This window comes from Topomyia yanbarensis, chromosome 3 (assembly GCF_030247195.1).
Source record: "Topomyia yanbarensis strain Yona2022 chromosome 3, ASM3024719v1, whole genome shotgun sequence".
NCBI lineage: Eukaryota > Metazoa > Arthropoda > Insecta > Diptera > Culicidae > Topomyia > Topomyia yanbarensis.
Window position 1 is genome coordinate 426,947,181 of NC_080672.1, and position 20,143 is coordinate 426,967,323.

At 35.4% G+C, this 20,143-nt stretch overlaps 1 protein-coding gene across 1 annotated transcript in view; it reads left to right on the plus strand.

Annotated features, from left to right (window-relative positions):
• The window catches only part of LOC131691899 (sodium-coupled monocarboxylate transporter 1), a 285,364-nt gene that overhangs the window by 220,654 nt on the left and 44,567 nt on the right, over positions 1–20,143 (plus strand). Inside the window, exon 11 of the mRNA XM_058978642.1 lies at positions 16,090–16,400. Coding sequence (XP_058834625.1) covers positions 16,090–16,400 — 311 coding nt within the window. The remainder of the gene's footprint in view (positions 1–16,089; positions 16,401–20,143) is intronic.

Below are 20,143 nucleotides of genomic sequence, written 5' to 3' on the forward strand. Positions count from 1 at the left end.
ATGGTGTAGTTACGTTTTGGCCAGATCTAGCCGGATTACATTAAATATATAGGTATTGGAAAGGCCCCATAATATCTATTAAAAAAGTTTTAATAGCGCGTACAGAATGAATAATAAGAAAACGAATAAAGTTAACAAAAATAAAATGGTATAAAATTTAATTAAATGCCATGAATGAATCGACCAAACAGAATAAATGAAATAAACTAATACAGTTCAAATTTGATAAATTTGGTTAAACTAAGGAGCCGTTCATATACCACGTAGACGTTTCTGACCCGTTCCTCCCCCTTCGTGGACAAGCGTGAACAATTCCTAAACCCTTACCCCCTCCCTACGATGTCCACGTGGACTTTCAAAAAAAATTAGTGGTTTTATACAAATGGGGTTTAGAAAATTTTCCAATGTCGAAGACTACTATGAAGCATAAGAACCTTATGACAATCGTTCAAACTTCAACTACAGAATGTTATACATATCTTTAGTCGTTTGTGAAATTTCCATGAAAATGTCTCATTTCTCAACGACTTATGATCTTGATATTTACGTTTTAAAGGTTCATCACAAAATTGAAGTAACCTTTGAATTCTTCAATTGGTTCATAATTTCAACCTCATACTTTGAAAATCAAAATTAATGGGATTAGACCAAGTTACAGATGATTGCATAAAGTAATTCAGATAAAAACAAATTCTTTGATTCTTTTTCGTGCGAGTTCTTATGATTTTTTGATGATAGTTGCCATAGATGTTTTTAATTTTCACACATGATGCACATGCACATACTATGCTGTTATAAGCACTTGGACTATTTCAAAATCTTGAAAAAAATTTGAAGATAACCACTCACACCTATGACATGTTTCATTTTTTTTATAAAAGACAAAAAATATAATGAAAAGTCCACGTGGACATTACCCATACCCCCACCCCCCACCCCATGGACAAGCGTGGACTTTCTCGTAACCCCTACCCTCCCCTAAATTGTCCATGTGGTGTATGGAAGGCCCCTTAATAAAATTAATAAAATTATTATGCAAAACAATAAAATAAATCAGATAAATTTTCGAAGAAAAAAATTATTGAATCATCAAATTTAAATAAAAATTTAAACTATTAAAGCCCGTGAGAATTATAAAACTGATTGTCTGCTAGCATGGCCTATCTTTGCAATGACACATATACCAATAATTTACTCAGACTCTGCCTAAACCCAACTTCTACCAATGGAAGACAAAAGATTAGTCCGTATGATTTCAAGTCTACCACTTGTAGTTTGCCGATCTAGGTATTTCAAATCCTTGCTCGCATAAAATGGATGAAACTGCGAGGATTCTTGTCCTCACCTTGGGAAGAGAAAAATTTCGGCAACAAATTACTGAGATCAAAAGTTTAATTTTTTTTCAAATATGTCATTAAATATTGATTTCATTTTTGCGATCATAGCATACTTTGCGAAATTTCTACATCTCAGAGAGTTTACAAGTTGATCACATTGATAGCAGAAATAGTGGTCGTGGCTATATGGTATAATAGCGCAAATTTGCTGCTTTCGATTTTTGTCTTTTAACCGTTAATACGACCAAAACGGTATAAACCTGAGTTATCCTCACATGTAGTAACACACCATCAAGTTAAAATTTTCTTGAGGACAGTTTTTGAAAAAAATTTTGTGGGACTTCGAACATTTTTGTTGATTGTCGAATTTTACAAACGAACTGTACTGAACAAAACCAAAAATTGCTAGGGGTATAGTGTTTTTACTAAACAGTCCATACAAATTGTGAAGTCCATACAAAAATAACTTCGTCACGGCATCCAAAAAACCTGTATTAATCCACCTAGTGGTGCAATTGTGCCTTTCTCATTTTTTAAACTATGAGTCTATGGCTGGTTATGTTCGTTTGAATTATGGAAACATCTACTACATTCTTAGTACACTTTACACCAACACACAATAGTTTGCCAGTCACGAACCTGATGAGCTATGTGTCGGAAAAGAAACACTTGAAATAAAAAATATCATACTTTATTAGCCTAATCAGCATTAGTTCAATGTTGCCTTCCTGCTAACTACGAACGAACAACTCCGCAGCTTAATTCGGAATGCCTTGTGCTATAGCGGTGGTATAAAGATGATGGGGTTGAGGGGGGGGGGGGAGGGGTATGAGTGATGGATGGGGTGGTAGCTTGGGGGGAGGGTGCAATGAGGGGTGATCTAAGGGGAATTTAAATTGGCGGTGACCGGAGAGGGGGAAGGGGTGTTAAAACCCAGAAACCTTATGTCAATGCTGGGATTAGGTTGACGATTTTTAGAGTGATTGTATATCCTCTATATGAGAAAGGCAAAAAGCTACGTCATTTGTGCATGACCCTTAGCTGACAATTAGCTAAAATATATATTTTCGAAATTTGGGCGGATCTGATTTTTTTTCAGATTTGGATGAATCTGAAGCTGACAAGTCCATACAAATAGTGTTATAACTAGTGTATTAGGAAAAGATTGCAGATTTAAAATAACTCATTTTGCTCCTTTTATAAACTGGCCGTCCAGAAATGGACGAAAGCAAACAGAACAAAATCGAATATGATTTTTAATTGTTCGAGTTGTTTGAAACACCCAAAGAACATCAATTTGAAAGAACAATGTGAACAATGGAACACAAGTTCGCTATGGACGTGTGTGTGGCAAAGATCTATTTTGCGGAGAGTACAGTCGCAATGAGACGAGAAGGTATTTATGGAGCATTGTTGTTGGTAGTTTGATGAGCTCTAGCAGACGAACCAAGTCGAATTCTAGTAATTTTTTTCTTGAGCATATTTTTCTTATCTTAGAGATTCTTAATAAGAAAAAAATCCAAATTTCATTAAGCGAAATTTATACTGAATAATCGGAAAGAATTATGAAGCTATATCTAGGGACTAGAGAAGAATATTTTAAGAACTTCGTTTGTTAAAAAGAAAGAAAAATATATGTCACGATTTTGTCAATATCCCCGTTTTAACAGCCTAAAACTCACCAAAGAGCTGTTAAAAACGGATCTTCACTGTATCAGAATTGTCTAAAATTGATGCAAGTTTTTATGAAAATTCTGCTAGTTAACTTGAGTGCTTATGCTACAGAATTTGCGAAGTTGAAGGATGATGAAGTACTATCTCTGATAGTCGACATTAAGCTAACGAGGCATCAATACTTACTAATTTGCGCATAAGTAGTAGAAAAGCGCCTTTTAATATTTGGCTAGATCATAGGAGAAGCGCTTTTTCTAAAGATATTTCTAGTTTTCCGATCTGTATACCTCACATCCTTACTCTCATTTGAGTACTATGGCTCTAAATTTTCAAAACTTTTCCTACTCAACCCAGTAATCTCAAGCTAATTAAATGTCGTTAAAATGTAAAAAAGTATTATACCTAAAGCGAATATACAGCTAAGAAATAAACCGAATTAAGGCTAGCCTAACCACACAATTAATAAAATCGTCGATTAAAACCAACAAAAGATACCGAGTTGATAGCTGAAAGTCTTAATAAGAATGTCGATAGATTCTATCATCTTATATAAAATTTGTAGTAAAAAAAGTTACAGTTTACTAAAGTACGTTGAAATCTAATCCGCAAGGACCGAATTGAAGATAATGAAATCAGATAATTTATTTATGTTATCTTTCGTATTCATTACCAACTATTGGCAAAACTTATATCATAAAATGTGACAAAATCAATTTATCACTTTAAGACCTTTTTAATATGTATTACACCATTTGGACAACATGGTGTTACCATTTTATATGGGAATTTGCTGGGTGACCGCACTCTCCAACCCGTAACTCCGGAACCGGAAGTCCGATCGACAAAAAATTCAATAGCAGCTTATGGGAGCGTTATACCTTTGATTTGAAATCAAGTTTGAGCGATTCGGTTCAGCCATCTCTGAGAAAAGTGAGTTTTGAAAACACACACACACACATACAGACATTTGTCATTTTCGACGACCTGAGTCGAATGGTAAATGAAACTGGGCCCTCTGGGCCTCGTTTAGAAAGTCGGTGTTCAGAGTGATTGCATATCCTTTCTATATGAGAAAGGCAAAAATTGGTTTTGATTTCGGGGCCTTTCGCGCCCTGTGGCCGTTTACGTCCTTGTCGCATGCTGAATCCGAAAATGAAGTCCAAAAAATTTACAATTTAGAACAGTTAATATAAAAAAAATAATTTAACCTTTGCAATTAAAAATACGTTTAGTAAAATCCAAATATCTTCGGCAATAGCAAATCGATATGAAATATTATTACGTTAAAATAAAGGTTAATAAATGTGCTTTCGATTGTCTGAACACTTTGTTTTAGTGCGGCTAATGGTTCTGACTTGAGTCACGAGTTTGTTGTAAAAAATAACTAAAATTTAGTCTTCAATTTGTTCTGAAATCAAGATTCGGTAGTATTTGTCTTAAATCACGTTCTATTCGCAATGTTTCGCCGCTCAATTTCGTCATCAGTTCTTCCAATTTTTGCAGCAGTGGACAGTTAGATAAATTACGTCATTCAACATTTGCCAAGTACCACATCCCCCGGGAACCAACTCGCTTATAGGTTGGATACGATGTGTTGACCAGCGTGTTAAACAGGGCTGCGAATTCAAATGCGAGTGGCCATGATGGCGACAACGAGTTTTTCCTCGCTGCTCCGATCTACTGCAATTAAACGGGATGTACTGGGCGGAGACAATGGTTTTGCCTCTACCGGCGCGACTAATGGATTCTGATGTGTGAAAATTGGCTAAATTTGTTGTCATGTCGCCAAAAAGGGGTTATATAAAAGGATGTACTTGTAATTATGACGTTGAATGGGCCGTTGTATAGCGTTCGTTGGAAAGTCAAAGAAAAATGGACAATCCAAGCTATGGTCTGGAAATGAGGTATGGTGCCGCAGAATTAAAAAAAAAATATATCACGATCTGTCTCGATGGTTCAATAAATAAACCTCGACTGTCATATTAAATGATTTATCAAAGCCATGGTCTTCTTTAAAAAAAAGCATACTTGCGTGTGCAATGTGGAATTTTACACTTCCACCCATTTCAAAGATGTTAAAATCCTGATCATCATCGTTCCTAAAATCACCTGCTTCAATCAAACACTTCCGGCTATGGCCCGTAATCTGATGCTGACCTAAAAGCATTTCAAACATTAGCATCTACGCTAGGTACGAGACGATTCTCGCTAGCTTTCCCCAACACACCGTCGATGCTGGTGATGCTATTAGCAAATAGTGAATGATTTCCAAAGACTTCGGAAAATTGAAATTTTCGACAGCTCGAAGCAATCACACCGTCATGCGAATTGGGTAGTCAAATTTGAGGAATTGAATTTTCTTCTTATTATTATGCTGACAACGATTTCGATTATCCATCCTCCATCGACGTGTTCGTCGTCACCCGGAGGGAAGGCTTTGTAGCAAGAAGATTATCTCCTGCGAAGCTCGTTTCAACATAATCACCAATAGATACAGGTAATAATGCGAAATCGTTTGAAATCAGCGCTCGGTTGTGTAGCGTTACAATTCACATGGGTCTGACAGGAACCTTTCATGTTAGCTCACCCTCCACTGGAACGCGCTGCTGCTGCTGCTGCTGTAGCTTCCCTTTGTCAAAGCTTATCACGTCCTGTCGTACCGGTCTCTCAGAAGCATGAACAGTGAGCGAGTTGAACTAGCAAACGATGTACGAACGAGACGACGAATGCCCGAGGTCCTCTACAGTATGGTTTCCGAATCTCAGACTCCAATGCCACTTTCATTATCCGCTACGCTACTCGTTTCAGATGTGAACACAGCACCGAATAAAATCACCGGCATACGAAGACAGTTAACGTTAAGCTAAACAGGCTCATCTTCTTCAGTGCCAGTGCAGGGCAAAATGGAAATATTAGCAAGTAATCAAATTTTCATATTTTCAATTTACACTTGCTGCAGTAAAAGGATCCTCCAACATTCCGAGCTGGAGCGTTCGGTAAGGACCTGCTAGCCTAGGTGGATGGCTCTTTATTTCGTTCGTTTAGCAGAAGCTAAAGTGTGCCTAGGTGCTAAGTATAACTGAGAAGACCATCAGTTTTACCGTGCAGCATCACTGGATTCTGCGAAACTGCTTGTCGAGAGGAATGGCTCTTAGTGACCCGTAGCCCGGAGGCTCTGGCCCTGAGAGGAATGTCGGATGGGTACTTGAGAGTGTGTTCACTTAAATCAACCGCCATTGTTGCGGTGGGATGAGCAGAAATTTGTAGAATGGTGGTTTGGAATGCTACTTATTTTTCGGTGGGATTTAGACATTATGCTTTTGTTTTGGTCAGGCTGTAAAGTACGGATCATGGAAGCTACAATAATTATAGTGGTCTTTTATCGTTGTTTTATGTTCGATGCATTGCTGGTTCTATGTTATATATTTGGATACATGCTTTCAACACGAGACATAAAAATTTCACGAATCTATAAATATGACCTGTGCAGCTGATTTCATTTTCAGTCGTGTATGATAGACGGATACGAAAATATGTCAGGTGTGTTAGCCGTGGCGTTTTTCGTTTGTTTGTGAGCTAATGTATGAAAATTAACACGGATAAAATGATCGCCAAAATTTGTTGGGCGGATCAAGAGCATTCTGCTCGCCATATTTTAAAATATGAATTCCCATTATCAAAGGTTACTCATATGAATATTTTTCGTGGCGAAGCGGGTGGATCTGCGGAGAATTTGTGGCGTCCCCAATGTAGATCAGAGCAATATATTGTGAATGTCAATTTATCTAACGTGGCAAAATCAGCCTCCCGTGGTTTTCTATTAGCATTGATAGCGAGAGGGCCGCTTAACGAACTGGTCCGCTAGTTTTCGCTGGCATCACATCAGAAATAAAATGTAAGGAGTTGAGTGATTGAAAATTAAACAATTTTTCATTCTTTATTTCATGAGCTGTTTAAGGTAAATTCATAATTGTAATTAACATCGACTTGAAATCAGCCGGTTCTGTCTGTATTTAAATTTGAGGATTTCAGAAAACGGCTTACTACCACTATTTAGTGTCTTGCTTTAAGTTCTAGGCCAAGTAGTTTGGTGGTCGATTTGTGTTGTTTCGATATCACACAAAAGCTCAAATTTTTATCCCCGTTTTGTTACTGTACTATTGTTTTGGTTGGAAGATAAGATATTTATATTAATGTAGGTGCCATTCATTGAATATCGGTTGTCGGGTTATTAGCGAACATTTTGGTTGTTTTTTTTTTGAGTGCGCGACGTTAGACATAAATACGTTAGGCATAAGTATGTTAGGTATAATGGACGATAGGCATAATGGACGTTAGGCATAATGGACAATAGGCATAATTCACAAAAATATAAAAGCAATCGCAAGGCTTTCTTTATTGTAGAGATTTCAACCTTACATTCTTTTTATTCGGTTTAGAAAAAAAAAAAACCGCTTTGTTATACCATACTTTTGTATAACTTTAACGAGAGTCTGCAAAATAAAAAATACCATGCGAGTTATTTATCCATTACAAGTGTAGAATTCTTTTCAATTTTTCCATGGATGAGCTGGTTACTTTCTTCATTTAAGTGAACAGCTTAAGTACATTTGAAGCCAATTAGATGTATTACCAATACAATCGTATTCAAATATTGAAAAATTAAGCAAAATAAGCATTCATATTCGAAGCCTATGGAAACTTACAGTATTGTGGGCAGCATCAGCATTCTGCCTTTTTTGTTTCGGTAGCCTGTCATTGTACACGCAAAAACTCTCCCTTGTATCAGATAGTTTCCGTAGTTGTATCTTTGATGGTTTCAGGAATATAGTCATTCAGTTGAATAAAATGGGAGATATTTATTATAGAAGCAGTATATACGTTGAATGAATAATAAAATGCATCATTCTTTCTTTCATGAGCTGTTCTTTAAGGCATATATTTTCTTCTTGGAAAATTGCACCTTGCATGTATGTAAGAACTAATCTAAATCTGCGTTATTTAAACCTTGATATAAATGAGATTGATTAAAAAAAAGTTGAGCCTATTTTATCAGTTCTACGTCGAGAAATCTACACAAATTGTTTTTCCGCATGCTAAACATTTAGTCTATTTCTTTTATTTGAGCAAAAATTTCAGCAAATATAAACAGCAGAATAAAATGTTCATCGAGTTTGATTTTCAGAATAATTCTACAACATCAAAAGAAGTACAAGGATTCACGCTCTTACCCGCGGCGATCTCCGGTAAAAAAATAAAAAAATACATGATAAGTTATGCCAAACGTCCACTATGCCTAACGGCTTTATGCCAAACGTCCGTATGCCTAATGTATTTATGCCTAATGGGATACACCCATTTTTTCATTTAAGCAAAGAATCGTGATTTTTTTGCAAAGAAAGGTTTTTATCTCCAACAAATTCTATGATAATTCTAATGTACAATAGGTATAGTAGGGTAAGGTGGGGTAAATCCGACCTAGTAAATGGTTTTGGCTGTAAAATGCTCATTTTACATCGAATCCAGTCGTTTTATATACCAAATTAAAGGTGAAACTCCTATGCAACTTTCTATATATAGCATTTAATTCGGATGTTGGAAATATTTTGAGATACAAGCGTTTTACGAAAATGTTCATTTTTGCTGTTTTCAAAAATGGTGGGGTAAACCCGACCCCCTATGTTTTTGGTTGATTTAGTGCAGATATTATCCAAATTTTATGGTTTTTCAATGATAAATCAATGAATGTTGTGTTATTGAATTGTAACATGAAGTAAATGAAGTTCAATGTCAATCTTGGAATGCTAAAATCACGAGCAATAGCACGTAATGATATTTCCATTTGCATCGCAGCAATTGCTTGACGAATACTATAATCATCACGTTTTTGTGTCTTTCGTTTGTAATTATGAACCATTTCCCATAAAAATAATAAAAAATGACAATAAAAATATATTTCAATTTGATGAATAAACATTTTCTTAGCAAAAAAGCGGTCGGATTTACCCCACTATTTTGAGGTCGGATTTGCCCCACCGCGTCATTTTTCATTACGATGCAATTAAAAAAAGTTTTGAAGAAGGTTGAACCAAATTCATCTAAGCACTTTGTAGGATTTTAATCAAAGAATTTAAATCCACTTACATTTTTTATGTAATCACTTCAACAATCAGAAATATCCTGTAGGCAATAATGCACAAAAGTCTAATCAAAAGTTTTAAAAACACACTTTTTGTCGTTTGAGCATCTCAATGTAGATTAATAAAATGCTGTCATGCTACCATTATGATTATTTTCGATGCTCTACACGACACCATTGATATTAGTTCGCGTAGTGCTTCTGATTTTCGGTAACAGAGGGGGGTCGGGTTTACCCAACGGTCGGATTTGCCCCACCTTACCCTATACTATCTTTGCTATGTTATTGCGTAGGTCGCTCATATTGCGTCAATTAGATACACAGTGTAGAACATCATCAACGACTCTCATTTCGGCAGTTACCATAGATCGGCAGTACTAGTTACGACGTCGTTTATGTTTTCGCGTGTTGTTCTGCGAAAACGCATTTATTTCGTCCTCAGTACAGTACGTTTAATCAATGTAAAAAAAAGTGAAGTGATTTTTTTCTAACGTAAAAATTAATGCTTAACACGACTATTTTGTTGGTTTTTCGAAATTTCTAATTTTAAAAAAATTACGGATATCAACATGAAACATACGCTTGGGGCAAAATAAGACAGCCGTTTGGGGGCGCTTTTGTCCTTTTGTCCTTCTGTCCTTTTGTCCTTCTGTCCTTTTGTCTTTTTGTCTTTTTGTCCTTTTGTCCTTTTGTCCTTTTGTCCTTTTGTCCTTTTGTCCTTTTGTCCTTTTGTCCTTTTGTCCTTTTGTCCTTTTGTCCTTTTGTCCTTTTGTCCTTTTGTCCTTTTGTCCTTTTGTCCTTTTGTCCTTTTGTCCTTTTGTCCTTTTGTCCTTTTGTCCTTTTGTCCTTTTGTCCTTTTGTCCTTTTGTCCTTTTGTCCTTTTGTCCTTTTGTCCTTTTGTCCTTTTGTCCTTTTGTCCTTTTGTCCTTTTGTCCTTTTGTCCTTTTGTCCTTTTGTCCTTTTGTCCTTTTGTCCTTTTGTCCTTTTGTCCTTTTGTCCTTTTGTCCTTTTGTCCTTTTGTCCTTTTGTCCTTTTGTCCTTTTGTCCTTTTGTCCTTTTGTCCTTTTGTCCTTTTGTCCTTTTGTCCTTTTGTCCTTTTGTCCTTTTGTCCTTTTGTCCTTTTGTCCTTTTGTCCTTTTGTCCTTTTGTCCTTTTGTCCTTTTGTCCTTTTGTCCTTTTGTCCTTTTGTCCTTTTGTCCTATTGTACTTTTGTCCTTTTGTCCTTTTGTCCTTTTGTCCTTTTGTCCTTTTGTCCTTTTGTCCTTTAGTTCCTTTTGTCCTTTTGTCCTTTTGTCCTTTTGTTCCTTTTGTCCTTTTGTCCTTTTGTCCTTTTGTCCTTTTGTCCTTTTGTCCTTTTGTCCTTTTGTCCTTTTGTCCTTTTGTCCTTTTGTCCTTTTGTCCTTTTGTCCTTTTGTCCTTTTGTCCTTTTGTCCTTTTGTCCTTTTGTCCTTTTGTCCTTTTGTCCTTTTGTCCTTTTGTCCTTTTGTCCTTTTGTCCTTTTGTCCTTTTGTCCTTTTGTCCTTTTGTCCTTTTGTCCTTTTGTCCTTTTGTCCTTTTGTCCTTTTGTCCTTTTGTCCTTTTGTCCTTTTGTCCTTTTGTCCTTTTGTCCTTTTGTCCTTTTGTCCTTTTGTCCTTTTGTCCTTTTGTCCTTTTGTCCTTTTGTCCTTTTGTCCTTTTGTCCTTTTGTCCTTTTGTCCTTTTGTCCTTTTGTCCTTTTGTCCTTTTGTCCTTTTGTCCTTTTGTCCTTTTGTCCTTTTGTCCTTTTGTCCTTTTGTCCTTTTGTCCTTTTGTCCTTTTGTCCTTTTGTCCTTTTGTCCTTTTGTCCTTTTGTCCTTTTGTCCTTTTGTCCTTTTGTCCTTTTGTCCTTTTGTCCTTTTGTCCTTTTGTCCTTTTGTCCTTTTGTCCTTTTGTCCTTTTGTCCTTTTGTCCTTTTGTCCTTTTGTCCTTTTGTCCTTTTGTCCTTTTGTCCTTTTGTCCTTTTGTCCTATTGTACTTTTGTCCTTTTGTCCTTTTGTCCTTTTGTCCTTTTGTCCTTTTGTCCTTTTGTCCTTTTGTCCTTTTGTCCTTTTGTCCTTTTGTCCTTTTGTCCTTTTGTCCTTTTGTCCTTTTGTCCTTTTGTCCTTTAGTTCCTTTTGTCCTTTTGTCCTTTTGTCCTTTTGTTCCTTTTGTCCTTTTGTCCTTTTGTCCTTTTGTCCTTTTGTCCTTTTGTCCTTTTGTCCTTTTGTCCTTTTGTCCTTTTGTCCTTTTGTCCTTTTGTCCTTTTGTCCTTTTGTCCTTTTGTCCTTTTGTCCTTTTGTCCTTTTGTCCTTTTGTCCTTTTGTCCTTTTGTCCTTTTGTCCTTTTGTCCTTTTGTCCTTTTGTCCTTTTGTCCTTTTGTCCTTTTGTCCTTTTGTCCTTTTGTCCTTTTGTCCTTTTGTCCTTTTGTCCTTTTGTCCTTTTGTCCTTTTGTCCTTTTGTCCTTTTGTCCTTTTGTCCTTTTGTCCTTTTGTCCTTTTGTCCTTTTGTCCTTTTGTCCTTTTGTCCTTTTGTCCTTTTGTCCTTTTGTCCTTTTGTCCTTTTGTCCTTTTGTCCTTTTGTCCTTTTGTCCTTTTGTCCTTTTGTCCTTTTGTCCTTTTGTCCTTTTGTCCTTTTGTCCTTTTGTCCTTTTGTCCTTTTGTCCTTTTGTCCTTTTGTCCTTTTGTCCTTTTGTCCTTTTGTCCTTTTGTCCTTTTGTCCTTTTGTCCTTTTGTCCTTTTGTCCTTTTGTCCTTTTGTCCTTTTGTCCTTTTGTCCTTTTGTCCTTTTGTCCTTTTGTCCTTTTGTCCTTTTGTCCTTTTGTCCTTTTGTCCTTTTGTCCTTTTGTCCTTTTGTCCTTTTGTCCTTTTGTCCTTTTGTCCTTTTGTCCTTTTGTCCTTTTGTCCTTTTGTCCTTTTGTCCTTTTGTCCGTTTATCCGTTTATCCGTTTGTCCGTTTGTCCCTCTGTCCGTTTGTCCGTTTGTCCCTCTGTCCGTTTATCCGTTTTTGCGTTTGTCTGTTTGTCAGTTTGTCTGTTTGTCAGTTTGTCCGTTTGTCCGTTTGTCATTTTGTCAGTTTGTACTTTTGTCGCTTTATCCCTTTCTCCCTTTGTCCTATTTTTCTATTTTCCTGTTTTCTTTTTTCCTGCTTTCGTGTTTTCCTGTTTTTCTGTTTTCCTGTTTTCCTGTTTCACTGTTTTCCTATTTTCCTATTTTCCTATTTTCCTATTTTCCTATTTTCCTATTTTCCTATTTTCCTATTTTCCTATTTTCCTATTTTCCTATTTTCCTATTTTCCTATTTTCCTATTTTCCTATTTTCCTATTTTCCTATTTTCCTATTTTCCTATTTTCCTATTTTCCTATTTTCCTATTTTCCTATTTTCCTGATTTCCTATTTTCCTATTTTCCTGTTTTCCTATTTTCCTATTTTCCTATTTTCCTATTTTCCTATTTTCCTATTTTCCTATTTTCCTATTTTCCTATTTTCCTATTTTCCTATTTTCCTATTTTCCTATTTTCCTATTTTCCTATTTTCCTATTTTCCTATTTTCCTATTTTCCTATTTTCCTATTTTCCTATTTTCCTATTTTCCTATTTTCCTATTTTCCTATTTTCCTATTTTCCTATTTTCCTATTTTCCTATTTTCCTATTTTCCTATTTTCCTATTTTCCTATTTTCCTATTTTCCTATTTTCCTATTTTCCTATTTTCCTATTTTCCTGTTTTCCTATTTTCCTATTTTCCTATTTTCCTATTTTCCTATTTTCCTATTTTCCTATTTTCCTATTTTTCCTATTTTTCCTATTTTCCTATTTTCCTATTTTCCTATTTTCCTATTTTCCTATTTTCCTATTTTCCTATTTTCCTATTTTCCTATTTTCCTATTTTCCTATTTTCCTATTTTCCTATTTTCCTATTTTCCTATTTTCCTATTTTCCTATTTTCCTATTTTCCTATTTTCCTATTTTCCTATTTTCCTATTTTCCTATTTTCCTATTTTCCTATTTTCCTATTTTCCTATTTTCCTATTTTCCTATTTTCCTATTTTCCTATTTTCCTATTTTCCTATTTTCCTATTTTCCTATTTTCCTATTTTCCTATTTTCCTATTTTCCTATTTTCCTATTTTCCTATTTTCCTATTTTCCTATTTTCCTATTTTCCTATTTTCCTATTTTCCTATTTTCCTATTTTCCTATTTTCCTATTTTTCCTATTTTCCTATTTTCCTATTTTCCTATTTTCCTATTTTCCTATTTTCCTATTTTCCTATTTTCCTATTTTCCTATTTTCCTATTTTCCTATTTTCCTATTTTCCTATTTTCCTATTTTCCTATTTTCCTATTTTCCTATTTTCCTATTTTCCTATTTTCCTATTTTCCTATTTTCCTATTTTCCTATTTTCCTATTTTCCTATTTTCCTATTTTCCTATTTCCCTATTTTCCTATTTTCCTATTTTCCTATTTTCCTATTTTCCTATTTTCCTATTTTCCTATTTTCCTATTTTCCTATTTTCCTATTTTCCTATTTTCCTATTTTCCTATTTTCCTATTTTCCTATTTTCCTATTTTCCTATTTTCCTATTTTCCTATTTTCCTATTTTCCTATTTTCCTATTTTCCTATTTTCCTATTTTCCTATTTTCCTATTTTCCTATTTTCCTATTTTCCTATTTTCCTATTTTCCTATTTTCCTATTTTCCTATTTTCCTATTTTCCTATTTTCCTATTTTCCTATTTTCCTATTTTCCTATTTTCCTATTTTCCTATTTTCCTATTTTCCTATTTTCCTATTTTCCTATTTTCCTATTTTCCTATTTTCCTATTTTCCTATTTTCCTATTTTCCTATTTTCCTATTTTCCTATTTTCCTATTTTCCTATTTTCCTATTTTCCTATTTTCCTATTTTCCTATTTTCCTGATTTCCTATTTTCCTATTTTCCTGTTTTCCTATTTTCCTATTTTCCTATTTTCCTATTTTCCTATTTTCCTATTTTCCTATTTTCCTATTTTCCTATTTTCCTATTTTCCTATTTTCCTATTTTCCTATTTTCCTATTTTCCTATTTTCCTATTTTCCTATTTTCCTATTTTCCTATTTTCCTATTTTCCTATTTTCCTATTTTCCTATTTTCCTATTTTCCTGTTTTCCTATTTTCCTATTTTCCTATTTTCCTATTTTCCTATTTTCCTATTTTCCTATTTTCCTATTTTCCTATTTTTCCTATTTTTCCTATTTTCCTATTTTCCTATTTTCCTATTTTCCTATTTTCCTATTTTCCTATTTTCCTATTTTCCTATTTTCCTATTTTCCTATTTTCCTATTTTCCTATTTTCCTATTTTCCTATTTTCCTATTTTCCTATTTTCCTATTTTCCTATTTTCCTATTTTCCTATTTTCCTATTTTCCTATTTTCCTATTTTCCTATTTTCCTATTTTCCTATTTTCCTATTTTCCTATTTTCCTATTTTCCTATTTTCCTATTTTCCTATTTTCCTATTTTCCTATTTTCCTATTTTCCTATTTTCCTATTTTCCTATTTTTCCTATTTTCCTATTTTCCTATTTTCCTATTTTCCTATTTTCCTATTTTCCTATTTTCCTATTTTCCTATTTTCCTATTTTCCTATTTTCCTATTTTCCTATTTTCCTATTTTCCTATTTTCCTATTTTCCTATTTTCCTATTTTCCTATTTTCCTATTTTCCTATTTTCCTATTTTCCTATTTTCCTATTTTCCTATTTTCCTATTTTCCTATTTTCCTATTTTCCTATTTTCCTATTTTCCTATTTTCCTATTTTCCTATTTTCCTATTTTCCTATTTTCCTATTTTCCTATTTTCCTATTTTCCTATTTTCCTATTTTCCTATTTTCCTATTTTCCTATTTTCCTATTTTCCTATTTTCCTATTTTCCTATTTTCCTATTTTCCTATTTTCCTATTTTCCTATTTTCCTATTTTCCTATTTTCCTATTTTCCTATTTTCCTATTTTCCTATTTTCCTATTTTCCTATTTTCCTATTTTTCTATTTTCCTCTTTTCCTATTTTGATATTTTCCTATTTTCCTTTTTCTGTTCTTATTTTTTCCGCTTCCTGCTTCCCTTTTCTTAATTCCTTCTTTTCCTGTCACTTTTATTGCGTTTTGATGTACACTGCTATCTGGATCAAAATGTTAAACCTTGTATCCAACCACATTAATTTAAAGTGTTCTGCGTGACAAATTAGAACCTGCTGAAGCAGTAAAATACCTCAATCGTAATCAATTTGGATCGCACAGCTCAGTACACATTGCAATTCGAACCAGCTTCGTTGACTGTATATCGGTGAAATATATCGTCTATACCGTGGGTGGTACAAGTGGAAATAATTCTCACCGGGGAGTAAATGAAACACATAAATTGGATTTCCGAAATTCCGTTTCTGTTTCGTTCGCTTCCCGGGTGTATGTATGTATGTATGGTACACTTCATCATTACGAGCCAAGGAAGAAGCGGTAATTTTTCTGCCTCATGTCAGGCACTCGTCGTGCGATACATCCGGTGCTCGGAAGCTGCGTGTGTGTGTGTGTGCTTTTTGCAAAACTGCCACCGGAAGGAGGTGTAACTGATTGATTCTAGATAGGGAGACGAAAAAAGCGGGCGTTTATTGACTGAGCCCCGATTATGTGGCATGCGACGCGATCAAGGAAATAGGATATTTGTGTTCAGATATACGCAAACATTCGATGAATACATTATCGCTGGTATGACGGTAGAAATTTCCAATATATCTAGAGGTGATTTAATGGTATTGTTGTCGTAAATTAAGCGGTTTTAAGGTGTTTATAAAAAACATTTTCAATTCGTTGATCCTTCGGCTTACCGGAATCGTGTTGCATTCTAACCAAGAATAATCACCCTTAACCTCGTCCAACTAATTTCGTTCGTTCTATTTCATCTCCATCCGACAGGGCGCGTTGTACGGCGGTATCCTGGCGTTGGCGTTTGTCATCTACATTGGAGTTATGGCGCAAATCTCTAACGAACCGGTGACCCCGCTGCCATCGTCGATTGACGCCTGCAACTGCACGCATTCAGCGTCGTCGTCGTCAGTTTGGAATCCGCCGGCAGGGTTGGCTTCCGATGGCAACGATAGACCGGTCAGCCTGGCACTGGTTTCACTGGACACCCTGGCCGGAACCCTGGCAAGCGATTCAGCTTCTGCTGCCACTGGTCGTGATCAACAGTTTCCCGCTGCTGCGTCTATAGAAGTGCTGTCCCGGTATGTAGAATTCAAACTGGGCGTATTGTGTGTGTGAGTGTTTGTCTGAAACGGGTAACACTGCAGAGCAGAGTGCTTTATGTGAACTTCCCGGTGTGATTAATGGAAAGCGGAAGTTATTGGCTTTTCCGGAATTTGGCAAAATGGGTGCTGATGCCGGTGTTGCCGGCTAGTTTCGGTCCCATTCACGGTGTAGTAATTCCGCAACAGTCGGTAGACAGAACCACACCGTGCAACTAATCTCCTAATGGAAACGAAATTTATTGAGTCATAATCCCCCAGTTTATTGGATTATTATTTTATGAGCGAAACAGGATTCGTGTAGAGGTTTAGCGTTTCAAACTTTAGCAAATCTTGCGCTAACGTTTCTTAACAGTACGGAAACTGTAAGAACGAAGACAATATGTTTTAAATTGTTTTCGCAGGCACTGTTTTCATTTTAAAGACCTATCAAACAGCTAGATACAAAACAATATAGAAAATAATCCACCATGAAAACGAAACCGATCGTTTCCGGAAGTGACTGGACAAAGCAAAGAAACAATAATAACCCCTATATTGCCATTCTGCTTTTATAACTTCCACCCGAGAACATTCATTTCCACTCGCAATTGTTACTAATTTTCAATTACCACCTCTTTTTACTGCAGCGGGTTGAAATCTCGCAATGGCCCAATCATTGGCCCCACCCACGCTCGAGAGTCGTCATAAAGCTAGGATTTTATTTTTCAATTTTCTGCAAGAGAGTAAACTTTGTCTCTGTACCGTACTTTCCCGCAATGTTGCCTTGTTACGACTGGTTTTGTTGTGAACATTAGTGCAAAAGAGTACCCACAAAGTTTGTGTTCGTTTGTCTCGTGCCAGCGATACACCGCCGTGCCGCCGTCAAGCTCCAACAAAGAGTAAGAAAAACTTAGTGACACTATTCACTTGACACGGTGCTGAAGATTTGCACAATTTCCCAGCATTTAATGTTCCAGACGAATTGCGAAGCGCATCACTAAGCGGCAATTGTGCGGTGCATCGAGTTTGCAAAATAATCCCCCTCTTCTAGGGCGACTTCGGTTGTGAAGTGTCAACTGTTGTACTGCGGGTTTCGGGAAAAAGCGCTTTCCATTCGATTGACAGAATACACTTGACTGACATACCGAAGAAAAAGGGTGGTACGAAAATTGAACAAACTTCGATTAGAGAGGTGGAAGAAAAACTGTTTTCCCCCGGGAACTTAGCTTATTGCACTTTGCAACAAACTGGTTCCATGCTGAGGTTGGCTTACGGAAGACAGTTGTTTCAGTTGAATCCGATTGGCAGTTAAACTTCCATTTTATTGCTGCTCTATCCTGCGGACAATGTCAGGTTCGTGTTTACTCTCAATTAAGGTTATCAGCCACACCTAGCAATTAGGTGATGTTACGCTATCTGCCCGGTCTGGGTTTGAAAAGGGATTTGGTGCGGTACTCAGCTGCATAAGCGGCGTTATTGAGCACTGCAATTTGGGAGAAATATTTGTTGGTACGAACATGCACCGGAGTTGTTAGTCGAAAATGGAACATTTATTTTAGCGTACAGTGCGAATTTAACACGAACACGATGTTTTTGTTAATTGTTGTTTTGAAATATGTCACTTATAGAAAGAGAACAGAGATAGGTTCATGAGCTGCTCAAATAATTACAATTGAAGCGTGATTAGCGTTTGAAAACAATAGCGTGCTAATTATGGTATGAATGTTCGCTTCAAAACAAAGCCTTTTGGAACAAGTCATTTTTATGATAATTTTATTTTTATTTACGAATGCTTTCTGCATTTTAATACCAGTACAAGCCGTTCAAAATTAACCCAAACTAGCACAAAAAATTGCACTCGTTCAACACCACAACCGTAGGGTCACACAACTTGCGTGAATGCTGATTCCGAGTCATGTTTCGCGAAGCAAGCACAGAATTCCTGGTTTGCGTTAACTATCCATTGCTTTCTGGTATAGGAACCAAACGTCTGGCACTATATCCAATTTGCTCCCTACAGAAAAAAAAACAATAGGTTCTCAATGTAGTTATCACAAAATATACTTGCAAAATTATCATTGTAAATGAGTCCGGTTCTAATATTTTTTTTAATCCAAATAATTTTGGGTTTTTTAATTCCACAAACCCTCTCTGGCTTAAAAATGTTCGCCGTTGCGCAACGCAGCCACTGGTAATTTTTGACATACGCCGACGGCAAACGTTTAACTGGCGGCGCGCCACTGAAGACGAATTTCGCGCCAAATCGTATTCGAAGTTGGCAGCACCCTCTCAGATTTTAATGTAACTTTCTGTACATGAAGACTTTGTCACAAAAAGCCACTTTGCATACTTTGTTTTTCCAAAAATGTTCTAGACTGTTTTTTGAAAAGGGCCAAACTTTTTTTTACCATTTTTTTTTCAAATAGCTATAGTCTGAAAATGACAAATTCTATAAAAAATGTTGTAGGAGTGGTTTTCACAAAATTAGTCAAATTTTGGGAAAAAAATATTGAAAAAATTCTTCATTGACACCTACACTGAAAAAAGAACGATTTTAAAAATTTAAAGTCGATTTACAAAAAAAAAACCATATTTGATTTGGATGAAATTTTGTTCCAAGATAGATAATTATGTTCCCTACCTACCGTCAAAAATTCGAGTTGGGCACTTTCAAGGAAAAAAAGTTATTTGAAAAAAACTTTTCTTTGTCCAAACTGATATTTTTTCTTCAGTCTATATTTATAGAAAACTAAACCAATAAAAGTCATAATCATCTCAAAATCCAAAAAAACTCAGTTTGTGAGAATATATTGACTAATTTAGCAACCAAGCATATTTTTATTAAGGGGTTAATACTTTTTCATTTTTCATGAAATCGATTTTTTTATTACTTTATCTGAAAGTACAACTCCTTGAGAATGTTTCCCAAATTTTTATAGAGATTCGAGAAATAGATCGAAAATTACAGCGTTTCCAAGCGCGCTTTGTCTACCAAGAGCAATAGTAAATTGAAATTTTTAACTCGACTATCTCGAAATGTCGTCTTACTAAAAATGGTTTTCCGTGATCACGATTGCCTAAAAACTACTCAATAAATTTTCTTAATTTTTTTTCAATTGATCGTAATAAATTTTTCTTGTACTTTAACGATTCCTAAATTTTCCATAAATTTTTGCTTCATTGATAAGAATTTTTTAATACAGTTTTTAGAGCTTAACCCATTATTGCCCAACCTACTATATATAGTACTTGCTAAGAATAACTCCTATTACTCAATTAATAACGCAGAACAGGCATTATCAACGAGTTAATATTGTTCATATACTCTTGCAGAATATGTTTAGAGAAGTTAGAGTGGTTAAACCGGTGTTTATGTTTTGTTTTTAATAAATTTTCACTTAAGGGGTTACACATTTTTGTTAGGATGAAAAAAATCGAATTTTTGTAAATTAGATATTCTGAAACTACATACGCTGAGGAAAATTTTCTCAAAGTTTCATTAAGATCGGAATACTATAACTTAAGTTACAGCTAATCATAGATCGCTACCCATTCACCACTTGTAGGCGGTACGTAGTGTTTGATACGCTAGACCGTTGACTCGCTGCACCGACAGTAAAACTCGATTATCTCGGAGTTGTATTTTGTTGAAAAGTTCATCCGCGGCGATCACGATATCTCAGGAACCGATTAACCGATCAATCTTAAATTTTCACTGGTTGTTCCTTATAATATCAGCT